The sequence below is a fragment of the Halteromyces radiatus genome, assembly GCF_025201355.1.
Source record: "Halteromyces radiatus strain CBS 162.75 chromosome Unknown BX664scaffold_2, whole genome shotgun sequence".
NCBI classification, from domain to species: Eukaryota; Fungi; Mucoromycota; class Mucoromycetes; order Mucorales; family Cunninghamellaceae; genus Halteromyces; species Halteromyces radiatus.
Window position 1 is genome coordinate 1,779,575 of NW_026251688.1, and position 17,904 is coordinate 1,797,478.

A 17,904-nucleotide genomic window follows, 5' to 3' on the forward strand; every position below is an offset into this window, starting at 1 on the left:
ATTTCTTTTTACTTTTCAAATAGTAAAAGAATGATTATATATTTTATTTGATCATTTTACCATTGACCTTCTAATAAGGGCAGAATTTAGCTACTAGAATGGATTGAAGGCTGCTGGTTGGTCAGCAATACCTGTGGAGTTTTTTTTTTTTTTTTTTTTTTTTTTTTTTTTTTTTTTTCTCTCTCTTTATTTTTTCACACACCCATTTTTTTTTTTTTTCTTTTTCTTCTTTACGCCCCTTTTCTTTTTTCTATTTTCTTTTCTTTTTTTTCTCTCTCTGTTTTTGTTTATTTCTGTTTTTTCTCTCTTGGACAATGTCACAAAGTGCGGCAACCTCAACAGGCACTTTATCTGATTTAAACTTTGGAACTTTTTTTGGTTTTGATCAACTTAACGGCAATAACAACAATAATAATAATGGCAACATTGATCTGGAGAATAAAAGGAAGAAGAATCTAGATATTATTTCCTGTATTCATTGTCAAAAGGTTTATATAAATATATATATAATAATAATAATAATAATAATATTAATAATGTATATATTCATTTCTTTTTTATTTATTCTTTCTTTGTAGGCTCAACTGACTTGTGATGGTTGTAAGTAAACAGGAGAGAGAGAGAGAGAGACCCCATGACCACAACTGACCATACTCGCTTTTTTATTTTTATTTTTTTTTTTTTTTTTTTATAAACCTCGAACTCAGCACGACCTTGTCAACGATGTATTAAACGTGATTTGGCAACCACTTGTAACGATGGTGTTCATAAAAGAGAAAAACAGGAATCATATGAAGATTGTAAGGTTACAAATAGTTATTATATTGGAACATCTTAACTCAATAATTTGTTATATTATATACATATATATATATATATATAGTTACTCCTCCTACCCCATATCCACAAGAAGAAACTACAATGGGTAAAAAAAAAAAAAAAAAAAAAAAAAAAAAAAAAAAAAAAAAAAAGATATTAGAAGACAATAAATTTTATTGAACTTTTTATATATTTCTAGGAACAAGCTTTTTGGATACAAGTCAGTTGTTAAACTTCTCTCTTGCAGACCTTGGGTTCGGGTCAGAAACAGCCGGACTGGAGTATGGCATTATTGGGAATATGTTACAAAACCCTATGGATCTCATATCTGGTACAACAAATACAACAACTGCAACAATAACAGCCTCATCATCATCACCAACCATAACTACTCCTACTCCTACTTCTTCCATCAACAATATTACATCATCCTCGAACGTTATGACTCATACTATTCCCACTACAACATCTTCTATGCCTTCAACATCACCTCTTTCCCAATCATCTGTTACCCCAACCTCCTCCTCTCATTTAGATCCTATGACCTCAATCTCTTACAATCCCACTACAACTTCTTCGTTCTCTCCTAACGCCATGTATCCCTTTACTCCTACCGTCTCTACTTCGTCTCCAAATACCATGATGTTAAATCATCCATCGCTCGCCCATTCACAACAACAAGCTATAATCAAGCAACAACAGCAACAACAGCAACAACAGCAACAACAACAACAACAACAACAGCAACAGCAACAACAACAGCAACAACAGCAGCAACAACAGCAGCAAAAACAGCAGCAACAGCAGCAGCAACAACAGCAGCAACAGCAACAACAGCAACATCAGCAACAGCAACAACAACAACAACAGCAAAAACAACAACAGGCGAACAATAGGTCGGCTATATCACCGAACCATCAACATCATCATCCTAGTACCATCAAACGGGAAAGTGTGGCGTCCACATCCAGCGCAAATAGTAGTAGTCGGAGGAAAGGTAGTAATGGGAACACTCCTGAACAGGTTTACAACAGTGTCAAGAGACCATTCAATTATGCCGAAGGATTTCATTACTTAATTCAGTATGTGAAACAAAAGTAAGTTATTTACAGAATTGATTTCCCTCCCTTCCCTCCTGTTATCTCCAGTTTTACTAACTTGTTTTTAATTTATAGAATGGGTAGAGATGATCTGATGAGGATTAGTCGTGCATTGGCTTTGATTCGACCTTCCTTTTTGGCATTGATTATGAACTTGACAGAAGAGGATCTAGTATTTATGGAAAAATGCTTCCAACGAACTTTATTGGTAAGTAGATGATAATAAACAATGGCAATTCCTCAGTGATCATTGGAAGAAGGAGGTAGTCAATTTCTTTTAACATGTATTTTATTATATCAAATTGAATAGGAGTATGAAAAGCTGATCAGTTTCTCGGGAACCCCTACTGTGGTATGGAGAAGGACAGGAGAAGTCTGTTTAGCTGGCAAAGAATTCTCATTACTGACACAATGGACCAAGGATGCATTACTAGGGAAGAAAACATATATTTATGAGGTAAAGAAAAAAAAAAAAGACTGAAAATTATTATTATCATCATGTGATTATTGTTGAGATACATTTAACTTTTTTATTTTTTATTTTTATTTAGTTGATGGACAATCAATCAGCTGTAGAATATTGGGAACAATTTTCAACTCATGCATTCGACAATACTGATAAGGCTTGTATTCATTCTTGTATCCTGCGAACTCCTCAACAACGACCTGTACCATGTACTTTTTGTTTCACTATCAAGCGTGATATTTTTGATTTACCCAGTGTAATTGTCGGCAATGTAAGTGAAATTAAAATAGAGGAAAATCATTAAATATATTTCATATTGACCTCCTTTTTCTCATTCTCTCTCTTTTCTTTTGTAGTTTTTACCTATACTTAGTTGATATTAAGCTTCCTTTTTATCTTTTATTGTTTTATTTATACCGCGCCTCAAATTCTCCCTCTCCTCGATTACCCCTCACACCATAGCCCTACCTCATTCGTTTACTTTTTACCATAGTTTTATTTTATTTTATTTTTTATCTGATACGCCTCTTCTGTAGCTCTTTATTTTCTTTCTTTCTTTTTTTTTTGGCATTATATCATAATCTACTTTTTACCTTTTTTTTTTTTTCTTTTCTGAAATTAAAGAATTTTATACAGTATTTTACCTATATTATCATCCTAATTATGATTAATAATGTGTTGTAGTGCTAGAGAAAATTGGTCATTTGGCATCTTATGACTAAATGATGATGGTTCTTTTTTTTTTTTTTTTTTTTTTTTTTTGTGCTTGACCTTTGATCTTTTGGTGGTTGATGAGAAATGGTAGCAGTTGATGATAGATGATGAATGATATGTACTAATATGACAGGTCATGGATAAGAGATAACATGTGATAATACATCAAGTAAAACTCACTGTCATTTACTTTTTGATCGTCCCGGAGAAAAAGGAAATCAATGCAGATTTTATTATACATTTAGACTCTTTCAAAAAAAGATAAGTGGCCAACCTTTTCTTGTTTATTAGTGGTAATGATGATGTACATATATAGTTTATAAGAAGAGAGATAAATTATTATTATTAATTTACTGTTTACAATTTTTATCGCCTAAAAAGCACCATTTGATTGGAATGACACCAGTCTTCGCGTCAGCCAATTTGTTAAAAACAGATGGTGTCATGTCTAAACTTTCTACAAAGTAAAAACAATACAATGAGAAATTGATGAGCTGATAAATCTTTTTTCTTTCTTTTTTTTTTTTTTAACTTACTTTCTTTACATCCAGGGCATGCATCTTGTACGGTAGCCACAGTTTTTTTATTTCCATATTCTATCAGTACTTTTTCACCACAAAATCGACTTTTTTTATTCATTGGACCATATTGAGCCGAATTCTAATCAATACAATGAGATGTATGAATTGTAATGATAGATTCGAAAATATATAAAATAATAATAATAATTTACCAATGCTACGATATCACTTGAGGAAGATTCTTTTTTACCACCACAAGCTCCTTCTGCTCCACCTTGAGACACTGGATCAAAAAAAGTACCTGAACCGGAATAGTAATCATCGTCTCCATCATGTTCACCTTGATCATCGCTTTGTTGTTCAGCCTTTTGAGGTTTTTTCTTAATAGAAACATCGCCATTTGTCTTCTTATCACTTTGTCCCTTTTTTTGAACAGGTCGAGCTTGCGCAGTCATCAATATTGTCATCATCCAAAGACATAACGTCAATAATAAAACCATACTTTTACATAACATCTTTTGCTACCAAAAAAAAAAAAAAAAAAAAAAAAAAGAGGACTTTTGATATGAATTGCAAGGGAATGGAAAGAATCACATTTGGTATTTATAGTTGATGGACAAAAAAAAAAAAAGACAGTGATAACTCCTTGTAATGCAAGAAATAGGGGTTTATGTATGTAAAAGTTACGATATATTTGCTGTTGCTAGTAAGACGGAGTATGTATGCGAAAAAGAAAGACGAGTATTGGTGATATAAAAATAAGAAAGGGGTACACTGTACAATCTGCACTGTAGAATACCCTTACTGAAATCACTTGCTCGTTTAGTAAGGTTAATTATACAAAAATGTTTATTTCAGAGTACAAAAACGATGATCAAGTGTCTACGATAAATTAAAAATAAACATCATTTCCTTTGATATAAAGGTTCATTCATTGTAGTGATTTGCGTTTGCATAATGAACTTTTTTGGGAAATTTATTCGGCCACCGCTTTGATCATTGTCAGTGGCTGGAATTCGAAAACAAAAAAAAAAAAGTTCCATTTCCTATTCTTATCCTTTTTTCTTTTTCTATTTTGACATTGTTCTTTTTTTTTTTTTTATGACCTTACTGCTTCTTCAAGTATCTAGGCGAGTGACATGTTATTCTAGATATACTCGTCGTATTGGCAATATCTCCTTTTTACAAAACTGCCAACGACCTTATTCGAAAAGCACGACAGAAGTAAGTAAACGAAAATGACAGTTCTTTTTTTATAATTAACTAAAAGAAACATTCATGTTGTTAATTAGAAAATAAAAGCAGCCGATCCAACGAAAACTATCGATTTACCATCCTTTCCAGCTGAAAATATACGTAACTTTAGTATTATTGCTCATATTGGTAAGTATATATTATATACTGAATGGAAACTATGAACTAATCACCATTCTTTCCTTTGTCTTTTTTTTTTTTTTTTTCAATGACCAATAACTTTGATATAGATCATGGCAAAAGCACTCTGGCTGATAGGTATTATAAAAAGAGAAATCGTGATGAATTTAAATATTGACATGTATTTTTTTTTAATAGATTACTCGAACATACCAATACCATATCTTTACGAGGATCCAACAAACAAGTTCTCGATAAACTCAAAGTCGAACGCGAACGAGGGATTACCGTCAAAGCACAGGTATTAAAAAAAAAAAGAATTGAAAAAACAATTATGTCATAACTAATCAATTTGATCTTTATATATGGTTATTATTATAGACTGTGTCCATGTTTTATAACTATAAAGGAAAAGATTACTTACTCAATCTCATCGATACTCCTGTAAGTACAAGAATCAATGGAAAATAATTGATATATATCATCTCAATAATAACTCTTATTACAAATAGGGTCATGTGGATTTTAGCTACGAAGTATCACGATCATTAGCAGCATGTCAAGGTTGCTTATTATTAGTCGACGCAGCCCAAGGCATTCAAGCACAAACTGTGGCCAATTTTTATTTGGCTTTTGGTGAAGGATTACATATCATACCTGTTTTGAATAAGGTAAAGGAGAAAAAAAAGGGAATAATTATTAACAAACGATTGATTTGAATGTTTTGAAAATGATAGATCGATCTTCCTGGTGCTGAACCTGAACGTACCATAAAACAACTCGAAAGTGCATTTGAATTAGATACATCATCTGTTCTTCAGGTAATAATTTGATAAGGATTGAAAAATACATATATACGATCTATTGATTTTTTTTTTTAAAAAAAAAAATAGATCTCTGCGAAATCTGGTATCAACATTGACTCCATCTTACCAAGCGTTATCGAAAACATTCCATGGTAAATTGTATTTATATATATATATATGTAGAATGATATTGATCCAGGCTTTGTCTTTTATTTTTATTATTATTATTGTTTGTTTCTAGTCCTTCTGGGTCCATTCAAAAACCATTCCGTGCACTGTTATTTGATTCTTGGTATGATAAATATGTGGGTGTTGTCTGTATGCTTGGTGTTGTCGATGGTGTATTACGAAAAGGTAATCATTGTCTACTAATTTGTTATGATTATTCATTTTCGATTTCTTATATAACACTATGTAGGTGACAAGGTATTATCAGCATATTCAGATACCAAATATGAAATTACCGAAGTAAGTGGATTTGGAAAAAAAAAAAAAAGACAATGAGTGGATGTTTTATATATCTTTTGATCTTGAGAAAGGTACTAACTTAAGGTGAAATATTTTATCTTTTTTAGGTTGGTATCATGTATCCGGAACAAGTCCCAACCGGTTATCTGTAAGTTGATTTCTTCATATCAGAACAAAAAAAAAAAAAAGAATGTTACCAATAAAAAATCTTATCAATGTATAGGCACGCTGGTCAAGTAGGTTATGTGGTGTGTGGGATGAAAAGTGCTTCTGAAGCTCATATTGGTGATACTTTCCATCATATCAATGAAAAAGTCGAACTTTTACCTGGTTTTCAACCTGCACAATCCATGGTAATTGAAGAATAGCTGTATATATTGATTTTTTTTTTTTTTGTTCTGATCTTTTATCTATTCAAAACAAAAGGTATTTGCAGGTATCTTTCCAGTAGATACAAACGATTTTAGAAAATTAGATGATAATATCAAGAAGTTAACGTTGAATGATGCAAGTGTTAGCGTACACAAGGAAACAAGGTAAATGACTAAAAAAAAAAAAAAAAGGACAACGACTGTCATGGTTCAAATCTAATTTTGATCTTTTTCCTTTTTTTTTTTTTTTTTTTTTTTTTTAGTAATGCTTTGGGACAGGGATGGCGGCTTGGATTTTTGGGAACTTTGCATATGGATGTTTTCCGACAGCGATTAGAGAACGTAAGATAGATGATATATATATATATAAATAAGGATAACTGATTTATTCTTTTGTTGGAATAGGAATATGACGCTAATATCATTGTGACTCAACCAACGGTACCTTACAAAGGTAAGACATGAAATATTCAATTCACATTGTTTCTTATTCCATCCATTCTACATTCCATAGTGGTATTCAAGGACAAAACTACGCGTATTATTAGAAATCCTTCTGACTTTCCCGATTCGGAAGAAAAGGCGTTCAAGGTGTTACGATTGGAAGAACCCATGGTCTTAGCAACAATGATTTTTCCGGAAGTAATATTATCAATCACTTTAAATCAAAGATAACTGACTCTTTTTTTTTGTATAATGGTTAGGAATATATGGGCAAGATGATTGAACTTTGTGGTGTAAGCATTTCTTTTTTTTAAAAAAAAAAAAAAGGATTATTCATTTATTTATTTATTTATTAGAGTCGTCGAGGGGAACAACGGGATTATGTTTATGTTGATGATAAACGGGTGATGATGAAATATGTATTGCCATTAGCCGAAGTAGTGCAAGATTTCTATGATGAATTGAAAAGCCGCTCATCTGGGTATGCGACTTTTGATTATGAAGAACATGGTTATGAAGAAAGTGATTTAGTCAAGGTAAATTCACAAGAAATGAACCAAAGTTAAAAAAAAATGACATGATTTTTTTTCTTCATTTTCTTTTATATTAAAAAAACATGTTTTTATTATTACTATTATAGATGTCGGTGTTACTGAACTCAAAACCAGTGGATGCTTTATCTGTGATTTTACATCGATCTCAAGTGGAACAAGTTGGTCGAGATTGGGTTAAACGATTGAAAAATGTCATTCAACGACAACTCTTTGATGTGGTTATTCAAACAGCTTTGGGATCTAAGATTGTGGCAAGAGAAACGTAAGGAAAAGAAAAAAAAAGAGTCGAGATTTTTGACTAGACAGTGGAGTTGAATGGACAAAATCTTTTTTAATTGCACCAACTTTGTTTTTTATGATATATTTTAGGATATCTGCACTCCGCAAGAATGTTACTGCGAAATGTGTAAGTTGACAAAGTAGAAAAGGAAAATGAAACAGTAATCTTATATATATATATATTTGACTTTAGTATGGTGGTGATGTTTCAAGAAAAATGAAATTATTACAAAAGCAAAAAGAAGGCAAGAAAAGGATGAAATCAATAGGTAACAAAAAAAAAAATTTTTTTTTCTGTCAACAATGCGGATGATTGCCTTTTATGGCCTGCGTTTGACGCTCACTGACTTTTTTTTTTCTTGTTTTCTTATTTTTCCTTTTTTATTAGGCAACGTGGAAGTCCCGCAGTCTGCTTTCTACCAACTGATGGACAAGAAATCATAGAAACCTTTTTTTTTCTTGGAACCTGTTTTGTATCATAATGTATCATATATAGATATTCCATTAAACAATAAACTACTGTATTTTTTTTTTATTTGAAGAAGATGATAAATAATGACTTTATTAGGGGAATGTATTAAAAGTTATAGACCAGGGTAAAATATATATGTGATTATACAAAGTAGGACAGAGAGAAAAAAAAACAATTGGTGTATGTGTATCAATAATAAAAGAATAAGATAATAATGATAAATAAAAGAGTAATGTCACTATAAAAAGAAATAATAATAAATAATAAATAATACTAACAATAATAATAATAATAAAATAAGAAAAAAAAAAAGTTCAATAATTTAACCTAAAACGCAATTTTTGGGAGTAAGAGAGAGTTTCAGGGTACTGCCACGACGACCAGAGATGAGATCTTCCAATTCCTGTTGTCGTTTCTTCTTTTCCAAATCACGTTCTAAACGAGATACAGAAGGAAGTGTTGTATCGGATGCATATCGTTGTAATTTGTTTTTTTTCGAGGATGTGGATGATGATCGACGTTGTTGTTGTTGTTGTTCGGGTGAAGAGACATTATAAGTTTTAATTTTGGAATGAGGGCGTAAAGGTGTAGATCGACTTTTCTCCAATGACAGGATGGAATGATCAGCAGAATGAGTGTTGTGTGAAGAAGCTTTGGATGATAACAAAGAAGAGGCTGAAGTAGATCTAGAAGACGAAGATAACGTGGCGGTGGATGAAGATGATAACGAGGTGATGGATGATGATGACATAGTAGCAGCAGCAACAGATATAGCAGCTGGTGAAGGTAATGGAGGTTGTTGTTGTTGTTGTCGTAAAAGTCGTGATGAATGAGATGTAGATGAACAAGAATGTCGTCGTAAATTCTTCTCATTTTTATCAGAGATCGATGATGTGGATGATAATGATGTGGCTGATGATGTCTTATTGGTAAGTATTTTCTTCTTTTGTTGCTGAATAATGGGTGGAGGATGTTGTTCATATTGTTTCAAAAGAGTCGGGGCAGGATGAGTGGTATGGTGAAGAGAGTGAGAACGGCGGCCACGAGGAGTAGTTGGCGACATCATGGGTGTCACAGACGATGTGATTTTTGTTGCACAATGAGGAGAAGAGGGTGAGAGACAAATGTTGTTGTTGTTCTTTGACGACGTTCTTGCTGTTATAGAACGGCCTGAAGGAATAGGAGGTGGTGGTGATAACGGTTGATAAAGATTATGACGTGCAGCTGCAGCTGCTGCCGCTTCCATAGGGTTGCTTCTAATTTCAAATGAAGTTCGTCTAGGTGAAGCCAAAGAATAGATGTTTGTTGAGTGTTGTAATACTGGAGAAGAAATCATGGATGACTTTTGATCAAGGGCTAATGGTGAGACATTAGATTTGGACTGTAACATTCTTTTTATCCTAGAAGTATGTTTGTGGTCGCTTTTATTATTATCCAACATTATGTAAAAATAAAAAGTAAGAAAAACAAAAGAAAAGAAAATAAAAGGAAGAAAGCGGATGAATATCCAAATACGAGTCTATTTTATTCTCTTTTCCCCGCCATAGTAACCAATTTTTTGCAATTAAGCCGTGATTTTTTGTTTTCCGCTAATATCCCATTCAACTCCATCCCATTCTACTTTTGGATATGATCAAAAAATAGTTTTGTCAAACAGAATAGTAACATTTCAATTACCTAAAATAATAGAGAACCATAATGATCTAATAGTGATAATAAGGACGGTTTTTTATTGAGATTTACATGAAGAAAATGAATTAAAATGGATGAAAGAATAAAAAACAAATAAATATACTACTAAAAAAAAAAAAGATGAATCTAACGTTTATCTTTTTTTTCTCTGATCTTTCTTCCTAATCCCCAAGTCCTAGTTCGAGTTGGTGTTGATGGTTGTAATGTATTGTTATTGGTCAAAATATCATTGGATAAACTAGAGTCTAGATTTCGTGCTGTTGGTATCGGTACTGCTTCCGTTCTCTTTGTTATGGATTGGTAGTAAGAATGATCTGTTGAATCTGTCGCCACAGGTGTTGAATGATTGATGGTAGGTGATGGTAATGAAGTTGGTAAAGATGATACCATGGGTAATGATACATTACCATTGATATGTGGGCGATATATACCATTTTCTCTATTATTGTTGTTGTTATTATCTAATCCATTCGATAATTGGATTGAATCCATAGTAAGGTTCACTGCTTGATAAAACAAAACATATCCAGATCCACTACCAGGTAAGTCACTAAAGTATTTTTGGATATCTTCTTCTTGGATATTCTAATAATGAAATCATTAATTTAGTATACATATCATAGATTTGTTTACTTTCAATTTACCGTCACTTCATCATCGTCAAATAACATCCATTGTCCATTGCTTTTGATAATTGTCACATAATGTCCATGATGAGGTCCACTATATAAAAATAAAACTATCGATAAGCACTTCCTTTATATATATATATATATAATATCTTACCTTCCGATATGAATAACACAAGCCCACAATTCATATAATCGATCAGCATCTTCAGTATCATCACACTATTTCAATCAATCAATACATATATATATATTAGTACTAGGTTGATATTGAGTTTTTTTTTTATCTAAATTTTACCGTATTGAATAGTCTAAGCTCAAAAGGAAATACTACTCGATAAGTAAGCTTGACATATTTTTGGAGTTGTTCCTGATATTTGAATCGTTTCAAATGAAGAGCCAGTATATTTGGAAGTTTTTTGATTTTCATTCTTCGTTCAGCTTCTTGAAGTCCAGAGCATTCATCACAAAAATATTTATTCTTATGACAAAGAGTTTCACTAGCAGAGAATTGTCGTAAACAGGAAGTAACAGATGAGTTCATTTCAACATCGATTGATAAGTCCATAAATGATTCATCGCGACTTGTCACCTTTAAAATAAAAAAAAAATAAATAATGATCAATCTTCATGTGAAAAAAAAAAATGAAATCTATGCATAAAAAAAGAATATGATTTACCGTTTCACAAGTCAAACATTTCGTTTCATTCGAGAAGATACCTTCAAATAGCTGATGTACCCAAGTCGATGGAGATTTTGAAGAGGAGGTATCCGAGTCTACATTATAAGAGTTTAATATTAATTTTTTTTTTTTTTTGCTTAATCCTATTTGGTGACTTACCAGTATTTGTATCTGTTCCATCACTACTAGACGTATGAATGCTTTCTTGGCCACCATTATAATCAGAACGTTGATCTAGTCCACTTCCATTTTGATCGATGATTTTCTTTTGATATTTTTCCACATCTTCTGCAATGGTATTCAATAAATAATTCAAGAATTCATGAGCATCTTGATGCATACTTGATCGAAAAAGTTCTAATGATATGATTCAATATTATAGTTAGTACTTTGATGAATCCTTTTATTATTATTATTATTATTATTATTATTACAAAATTACCATTTTCTTTCTTTAGTTTGTTAATAAAATTTACAGGAGCAACGACACCAGTTTTCTTTCTATGAGTTGATATTTCCCAAAATAGATCTTTCAAAGCTGCAAATAGAGTATCTTCCATACCAGGGGATAAATTGACACCAGTTTGTCTTTCAGGTAGTATTCCATTACGAGGTGCAATCTTAGTTGACATGGAAGTATTATACGAAGATGGAACATTGGTTCGAATATTGGTTGGTGATGACGAGTCTGTAGGTATTCGGTGTGTTTTATATCCTGGTGAAGAAGGAGAAGGCGTACCAGAAGTGATGCCATTGTGATAACTATTTGAAGATAATATAGTGGGAGCAGCATGAGGAAAGTTGGTCAGGCATTCACGAAAAGGTTTGCAGTAATATAAAGCTTGTAAAACAGAGTTGCAATAGCTATAATATATAAAAATGAAAATTTTGTTAGATAATACTAAAAAAAAAAAAAAAAAAAAAAAAAAAAAAAAAAAAGAATGTATGAATTTACCATGTATTTCCAAACTATAAATAATCAATGAATAAAATATATATATATATATGGTTAATACAATACTTTCTAATACAAGTGATATATTTATTTTTCTATTAACATACATTTTCTAGACCAAAATAACGTTCCCCTTCTTCATTTTGATTTACTTCGTTTGGTGGTTTTGCTGTTGTACCCTAGAAAGAGAAAAAAAAAATAAAAAAAAATAAATAAAAGGTTATGAAAAGGAAATAATGATAATATTTGTTTACAATGCCCATCCATTTGAATAAAGAAGTACTTGACATTATTCAGATATATTAGATAAAGAAGAATTGAAATACAAAGCTAGGTAAGGATATATGAAAATAAGGAAAGGAGAGAGAATTGTATTTAAGTTCCAAGCCAAGAGAGAAACAAAAAAAAGGTAACCTGAGTTTTAATATTTTTATCGCATTTTGGGAGACATGGTCACTACAGTTTATATATATATATGAGAGAAATCAAACCAATGTAAATTAAAGTAGAGATTAATTAGAAAAAAAAAACAAATCATTACTTATAAAAATCAATGTATTATATATATATATATTTTCTTCACCTATAGGTCCTATTAATTATGTAATTACAATTTTCAGTAACTGTGTGACTTTACCTTCTACTTTTTTTTTTTTTTTGGTGCCGTTTGAAGGTGGGACCAATCATCATCACTGGATAATTCACACAAAAGTTTTCCTTTCCCCAAACCATTCTTTTTTTTTTTTCTTAACTGTATCTGTGTAACGAATTTGCTTGTTATTATGATAATTTGGTCATGCTAATCCATTGAAAGAAGGTATACATGTTATCTTGACCAAAATTACAATCATTTCATGATCTTTTATTTTTTTAAAAAAAAGAATTGACTTCCAATGATGATTTTATTCTGAATGAGAAATCAAAAAGGGATCATTTTATATATGATCTCTAATATTATCAAAAAACTTCACTTCTAGTGTTCATATTCATATGAATGGATCATCACATGGATTAACAGACTATTATCAATGAATGATAACTAATTAATTTTTTTTTCTCCATCTTTTTTATTATATTTATTTTTATTTGTAGTTATATTTCCTTTTCTTTTTCTCTCTTTCTCTTCTTTGATATAAACCATTTTAATCCGTACCTTTCGGGACAAATTGAAAAAAGACATAAAAAGTTATCCAATCGAAAACGTGCTATTTTAACTACCGCCCAATATTTTTTTTTTCTTTCTTTCTTTCTTGTCGAGTCAACCTTTTCCCGTCTTTTTTCTTCCTCATTTCTACTTTTTCTTCCTCTTCCTCTTCTTCTTATTATTATTTCAACCTATAGTCGATACCCTCAACATATCTTATTTTTTTTTTTTTATTATTTGGTTATTTATTATATTGAAAAACATTGTCATGCCATCTTCCCTAGATTCACCTTCAAGTGACAAAACCAACTTAATAATGAACAATAATTCATCTCCATTGGAGACGACCCTGGAAAACCCTGATCAAGTGATGGATATGTTTTTACATCAAGTGACCGAATATAATGCACAACAACTTTCTTTTGATGACAGAATGGCAAACGCAAACGGTAAAAAAAAAAAAAATTACTATTCTTTGAAAAAAAGTCAAGTTTTGTTTATTTCTTTCTTTTTTAGACTTTAGTAGCTCCCATTTTTTTTCTTCCAATGTCGACCATAATGGTATCAAAGTAGAATCAACTTCTCAAGATCTATCTCACTTTTCAATGCCAACGTCCTTTTTAGGGGGACTTGAAGATCAGTCCATTTCTACTCAAGCACAAGTTTCTTCTTCCTCTTCAGCGGTATCTATTCAACAAGAACAACAGAAAACAACTGAAGATAATAATACAACAAAACGACATTCCAAACAAAAGTCAAAAGAGGGTTCCTCACTATTACATGTAAGTAATCCAAAAACAATTAAAAAAATATGACACATCTATTTTGTGTTTTGTTTACATTTCTCATTAAAATAAACAAATCATTTTAGGTTTTCACCAATCCCTTATTACATGCTATTCCGATGCTTGCAAGAAATTGTTTAAACTTTGAAGACTTTTTGACTCAAGCTGCTATTCAAGGGTAATAAAAAAAAACTATAGACAGTATCTTTTTCCTAATTTTTTTTTTTTTTTTTTTTTTTTTTTTGGAAAACTAACTAGACAAAATGGTTTGCTGGGTTCCAAAGATGGCAACAAAACCAATAATGGATATACAACTCCTGATAGTTTGATATTGGATCCAACTAGTGATAAATCACTGATGATGTAAATTAGAAGAAATCCTTTATAAATTTGAATATGCATCTGATTCTCTTTTTTTTTTTTTTTTTTTTTTTTTTTTTTTGTAGGACCAAACCTGAATGTCCTTGGCATGTGAAGGTACTTGGTTTACCTTTAACTGGAGCAAAATCTCGTGTGGAAACTCAAATCAAGATATGCTTACAACTTACAAACTCTGCTGGAGAATTAGCAACTAATTGGTCACATCTGATACTTCCGGAACATATGGTGGCAAGGGACAAACTTAAACGGCGAAATCAAAAATATACAAATACTGGTGAACTTCATGCATCTGATGAAAAATCAACTTTGGCAGATTCCGATTTATTGAAACTAGAAGCTGCTGTTGTATGTGATAGTCACGCTGACAACGAAATCATCATGTGTTCAAGTTGTGTTCATCGTGAGGTAATAACATCTATATATTTTATTTTATTTTATTTTACTTATTTCTTTTATACATATATATTCATAGCGCAAACGAATGAAAAGAAAACGTGACAATAAAGTGGCGCGTGCGGCAAACAAGGAAGGGGGTGCTGCTAAACTTGCGGCTTTATTTGCCAATGATCTACCTGATTTGACAAATGAAAACGTAATGGCTGAAGAACGAAAGAAAATTCTGCTCTTCAACTGCAGCGAATATGTCGAATTCAACAATGGAGAAGCTACTTTACCAACAAGAGTTACATGTTACTGTAGACATCACAGCGAAAAAGTTGGATTTAGGTAAATTACTAAAAAAAAAAAAAAAAAAAAAAAAAAAAAAAGTCAAAGAAAAGATGAAATAACCAAAAAATTATTTAATATCTTTTAATTCTTAGAATTGTCTTTACTATCAAGGATTGTCACAATCATGTATTAGGAACTGGAAGATCACCACCCATTATGATAACTGACGATCACAAGAGTTCCAAAGCTCAATCTGCTACACCAGCTCCTCAATCTGTACCAGCAACATCACAACCAACAACAAGTAGAAAACGAAGTAGAAACGATGATGGAATGACCGATATGAAACCTCCAGCTCTGTCAAAAAGGAAAGGTGCTTGTATTGTAGAGGGTGAATCTGATTCCGGTATATCGAGTCCAGTGACATCTACACCTGCTACACCTATCTCCAATCCTGAAGAAACTCCATCAAGTCCAGCTATTCAATGTCACAATGGTTCTGCCTCAAGATCACCTTCTTTAGTCGATCATCCAGCAACTCAATCCTCATCTAACCAATATGGACATCAACAAGACATTAAAGAAAAATATACCAATAGTTATTCTTCAACTCAACTTCAATCAACATCACATAGCACCATATCTCCTTCAACATTTGCTGACCATTTGCAACAAGGTGGACTTTATGAATTTTTGAATTCCAATAACTTGAATATGAATCAGTTATTACCAATGGCTGGCGATCAACATCGTCATATTCAACAAACATTGTCTACTTCACATAACGATCAACCTCTTCAGCAACAACAACAACAACAACAACAACAAATGATGTCGATGATGCAACAACAACAAGAACAAATATTATCTCACTTGTCTCAAAATCCTCTTCAAAGTGTATCGAATCGTAGACGTCCGGCTAGTTTATCACATCAACAGCAACAACAGCAACATTATCATCGTCAATCGACGTACACCCAAGCAGAGAATTCGATTGGAAACAATGTCTACACAAAAATACTTCAACAACGAAAAACAACGGAAAACAGCAACAAGAATAGTGTACCTCGATTACATCGACTGATACCTTCAGAAGGACCTATTTATGGTGGATCAGAAGTGACGGTACTTGGATCTAATTTTTATGAAGGTTTAACTTGTCTTTTTGGTGAAAATCCTGCTATACCTACACATTGTTGGAGTGCCAATACTCTTCTCTGTATCCTTCCTCCTGCTGTCTCTGCTGGACCAGTTGTGGTATCATTTAAAGAACATCCTCTTATGTTGGAAGGGCAAGATGTTGTATTATTTACTTATTTTGATGAAAGTGATCGAGCTTTGATGGAATTGGCCTTACAAGTGGTGGGATTGAAGACAATGGGAAAAGTAGAAGATGCTCGACAAATTGCGATGCGGATAGTACAAGGTGATAGTAATAATCAAGATCGAAAGAACAACAATAGCCGAAATACAGCAACGTCATCAACCCCAACGACGAAAAGCTTGGTTAATACTCGTCGACTATCTTATCGACATTATCTTACCACCAAAGCAGCTCAAGCGACCTACGACAATGCGCGCATGTTATTTTACACACGTTTAGAGGACCAAATTATTGCAGCATTACTGGCTATTAGTGCCATGGAAGCAGAAGGAAATGGATCTCATCGTCAACTTTGGATTAAAGACTGTATATCGATTACCAACCGCAACCGACATACATTACTTCATTTGGCAGCCATTCGTGGTTATGCAAGATTGGTACATATTCTTGTGCATTTGGATTGTCCGGTGGATCAGATGGATCGTAATGGGTTTACTGCTCTTCATTTTGCTAGCTGGACTGGCAAGGTGGCTATTGTCAAGGCTCTATTGGATAAAGCAGACTCTAGGATTGAAACTGTAAGTGGAAAGACAGCTTTACAATTGGCAACAGATGCTGGTCATGAAAATGTAGTGGCTTTATTCAACAATATGAAAAACAACAACAATAACAACAATAACAATAGTCAAGTATCTTCATCACTATTATCGGTACCATCTCGAAGGCGCTCATCAAGTATATCTTCCATATCATCCATGTCATCCTCATCTGGATCATTTACGTCTGTTGCTGTTCGAGTACCACTGATCGACATTATTCCTTCATCAGCAGCTGTTTCTTCAGCCAAATCTATTCTACCTGATAAGCTCTTCAACATGTTATCATCTCTTTACACTATCTCAAGTAATACATCATGTATCCAACAACTCAGCCAATCTGTTACTACAGTTTATACCTCCATGTTGGACCCTTTTTGAATTTCATCTTATTCGTTTTTTTTATTATGTTATGATTCTTTTATTTTTCCCCTTGACTTCTTTATTATTATTATTATTATTACTATTATTATTATCGTTATTATTATTATTATTATTATTATTGTTATCGTTATTATCATTAATATATACACACTTATATATATATTTACATATATTATATACTACTTTTTTTTTTTATTTTGAAACGAATAAAGAATTATACTTTTGTTTTTCCTATCATTTCTTTTGCATGAACAACAAAATGTAATCTCATAAC

At 32.0% G+C, this 17,904-nt stretch overlaps 6 protein-coding genes across 6 annotated transcripts; 3 read left to right on the forward strand and 3 right to left on the reverse strand.

Annotated features, from left to right (window-relative positions):
• Positions 1-682: 682 nt before the first annotated feature.
• On the forward strand, positions 683-2,984 carry BX664DRAFT_67110 (uncharacterized protein). Its single transcript, XM_051549688.1, has 7 exons — positions 683-800; positions 884-925; positions 1,019-1,916; positions 1,995-2,127; positions 2,230-2,376; positions 2,471-2,656; positions 2,742-2,984. The coding sequence occupies exons 2-7, from the start codon at positions 922-924 to the stop codon at positions 2,760-2,762; spliced, it is 1,389 nt and encodes a 462-aa protein (XP_051403058.1). The 5' UTR covers positions 683-800; positions 884-921; the 3' UTR covers positions 2,763-2,984.
• A 465-nt stretch (positions 2,985-3,449) lies between these two features.
• BX664DRAFT_370484 (RlpA-like double-psi beta-barrel-protein domain-containing protein-containing protein) lies at positions 3,450-4,154 on the reverse strand (the record flags this gene model as incomplete). The annotated part of the gene is made up of 3 exons (XM_051548640.1): positions 3,833-4,154; positions 3,636-3,759; positions 3,450-3,556 (listed from the first exon to the last, which is right to left on the reverse strand). The coding sequence occupies exons 1-3, from the start codon at positions 4,133-4,135 to the stop codon at positions 3,450-3,452; spliced, it is 534 nt and encodes a 177-aa protein (XP_051403059.1). The 5' UTR covers positions 4,136-4,154.
• Positions 4,155-4,697: 543 nt separating this feature from the next.
• BX664DRAFT_291989 (P-loop containing nucleoside triphosphate hydrolase protein) lies at positions 4,698-8,440 on the forward strand. Its single transcript, XM_051541966.1, has 22 exons — positions 4,698-4,844; positions 4,913-5,003; positions 5,105-5,132; positions 5,193-5,295; positions 5,376-5,438; positions 5,507-5,665; positions 5,732-5,815; positions 5,888-5,952; positions 6,042-6,154; positions 6,219-6,268; positions 6,376-6,416; positions 6,492-6,621; positions 6,695-6,804; positions 6,903-6,981; positions 7,045-7,093; positions 7,154-7,281; positions 7,344-7,376; positions 7,440-7,619; positions 7,724-7,899; positions 8,007-8,043; positions 8,110-8,185; positions 8,305-8,440. Exons 1-22 carry the CDS (start codon positions 4,722-4,724, stop codon positions 8,358-8,360), a joined length of 1,974 nt encoding a protein of 657 aa, XP_051403060.1. The 5' UTR covers positions 4,698-4,721; the 3' UTR covers positions 8,361-8,440.
• Positions 8,441-8,442: 2 nt separating this feature from the next.
• BX664DRAFT_324974 (uncharacterized protein) lies at positions 8,443-9,870 on the reverse strand (the record flags this gene model as incomplete). The annotated part of the gene is made up of 1 exon (XM_051543930.1): positions 8,443-9,870. A coding segment is annotated over exon 1 (1,114 nt), but the record flags the coding sequence as incomplete, so codon positions are not given.
• Positions 9,871-10,092: 222 nt separating this feature from the next.
• BX664DRAFT_324975 (uncharacterized protein) lies at positions 10,093-12,717 on the reverse strand. The gene is made up of 10 exons (XM_051543931.1): positions 12,602-12,717; positions 12,455-12,526; positions 12,348-12,361; positions 11,835-12,256; positions 11,552-11,749; positions 11,390-11,487; positions 11,008-11,301; positions 10,867-10,931; positions 10,725-10,803; positions 10,093-10,665 (listed from the first exon to the last, which is right to left on the reverse strand). Exons 1-10 carry the CDS (start codon positions 12,635-12,637, stop codon positions 10,207-10,209), a joined length of 1,737 nt encoding a protein of 578 aa, XP_051403062.1. The 5' UTR covers positions 12,638-12,717; the 3' UTR covers positions 10,093-10,206.
• Positions 12,718-13,627: 910 nt separating this feature from the next.
• On the forward strand, positions 13,628-17,627 carry BX664DRAFT_291996 (uncharacterized protein; the record flags this gene model as incomplete). Its single annotated transcript, XM_051541967.1, has 9 exons — positions 13,628-13,940; positions 14,008-14,273; positions 14,363-14,454; positions 14,535-14,639; positions 14,723-15,062; positions 15,130-15,383; positions 15,479-15,642; positions 16,312-16,842; positions 16,981-17,627. Exons 1-9 carry the CDS (start codon positions 13,760-13,762, stop codon positions 17,625-17,627), a joined length of 2,580 nt encoding a protein of 859 aa, XP_051403063.1. The 5' UTR covers positions 13,628-13,759.
• Positions 17,628-17,904: the final 277 nt, after the last annotated feature.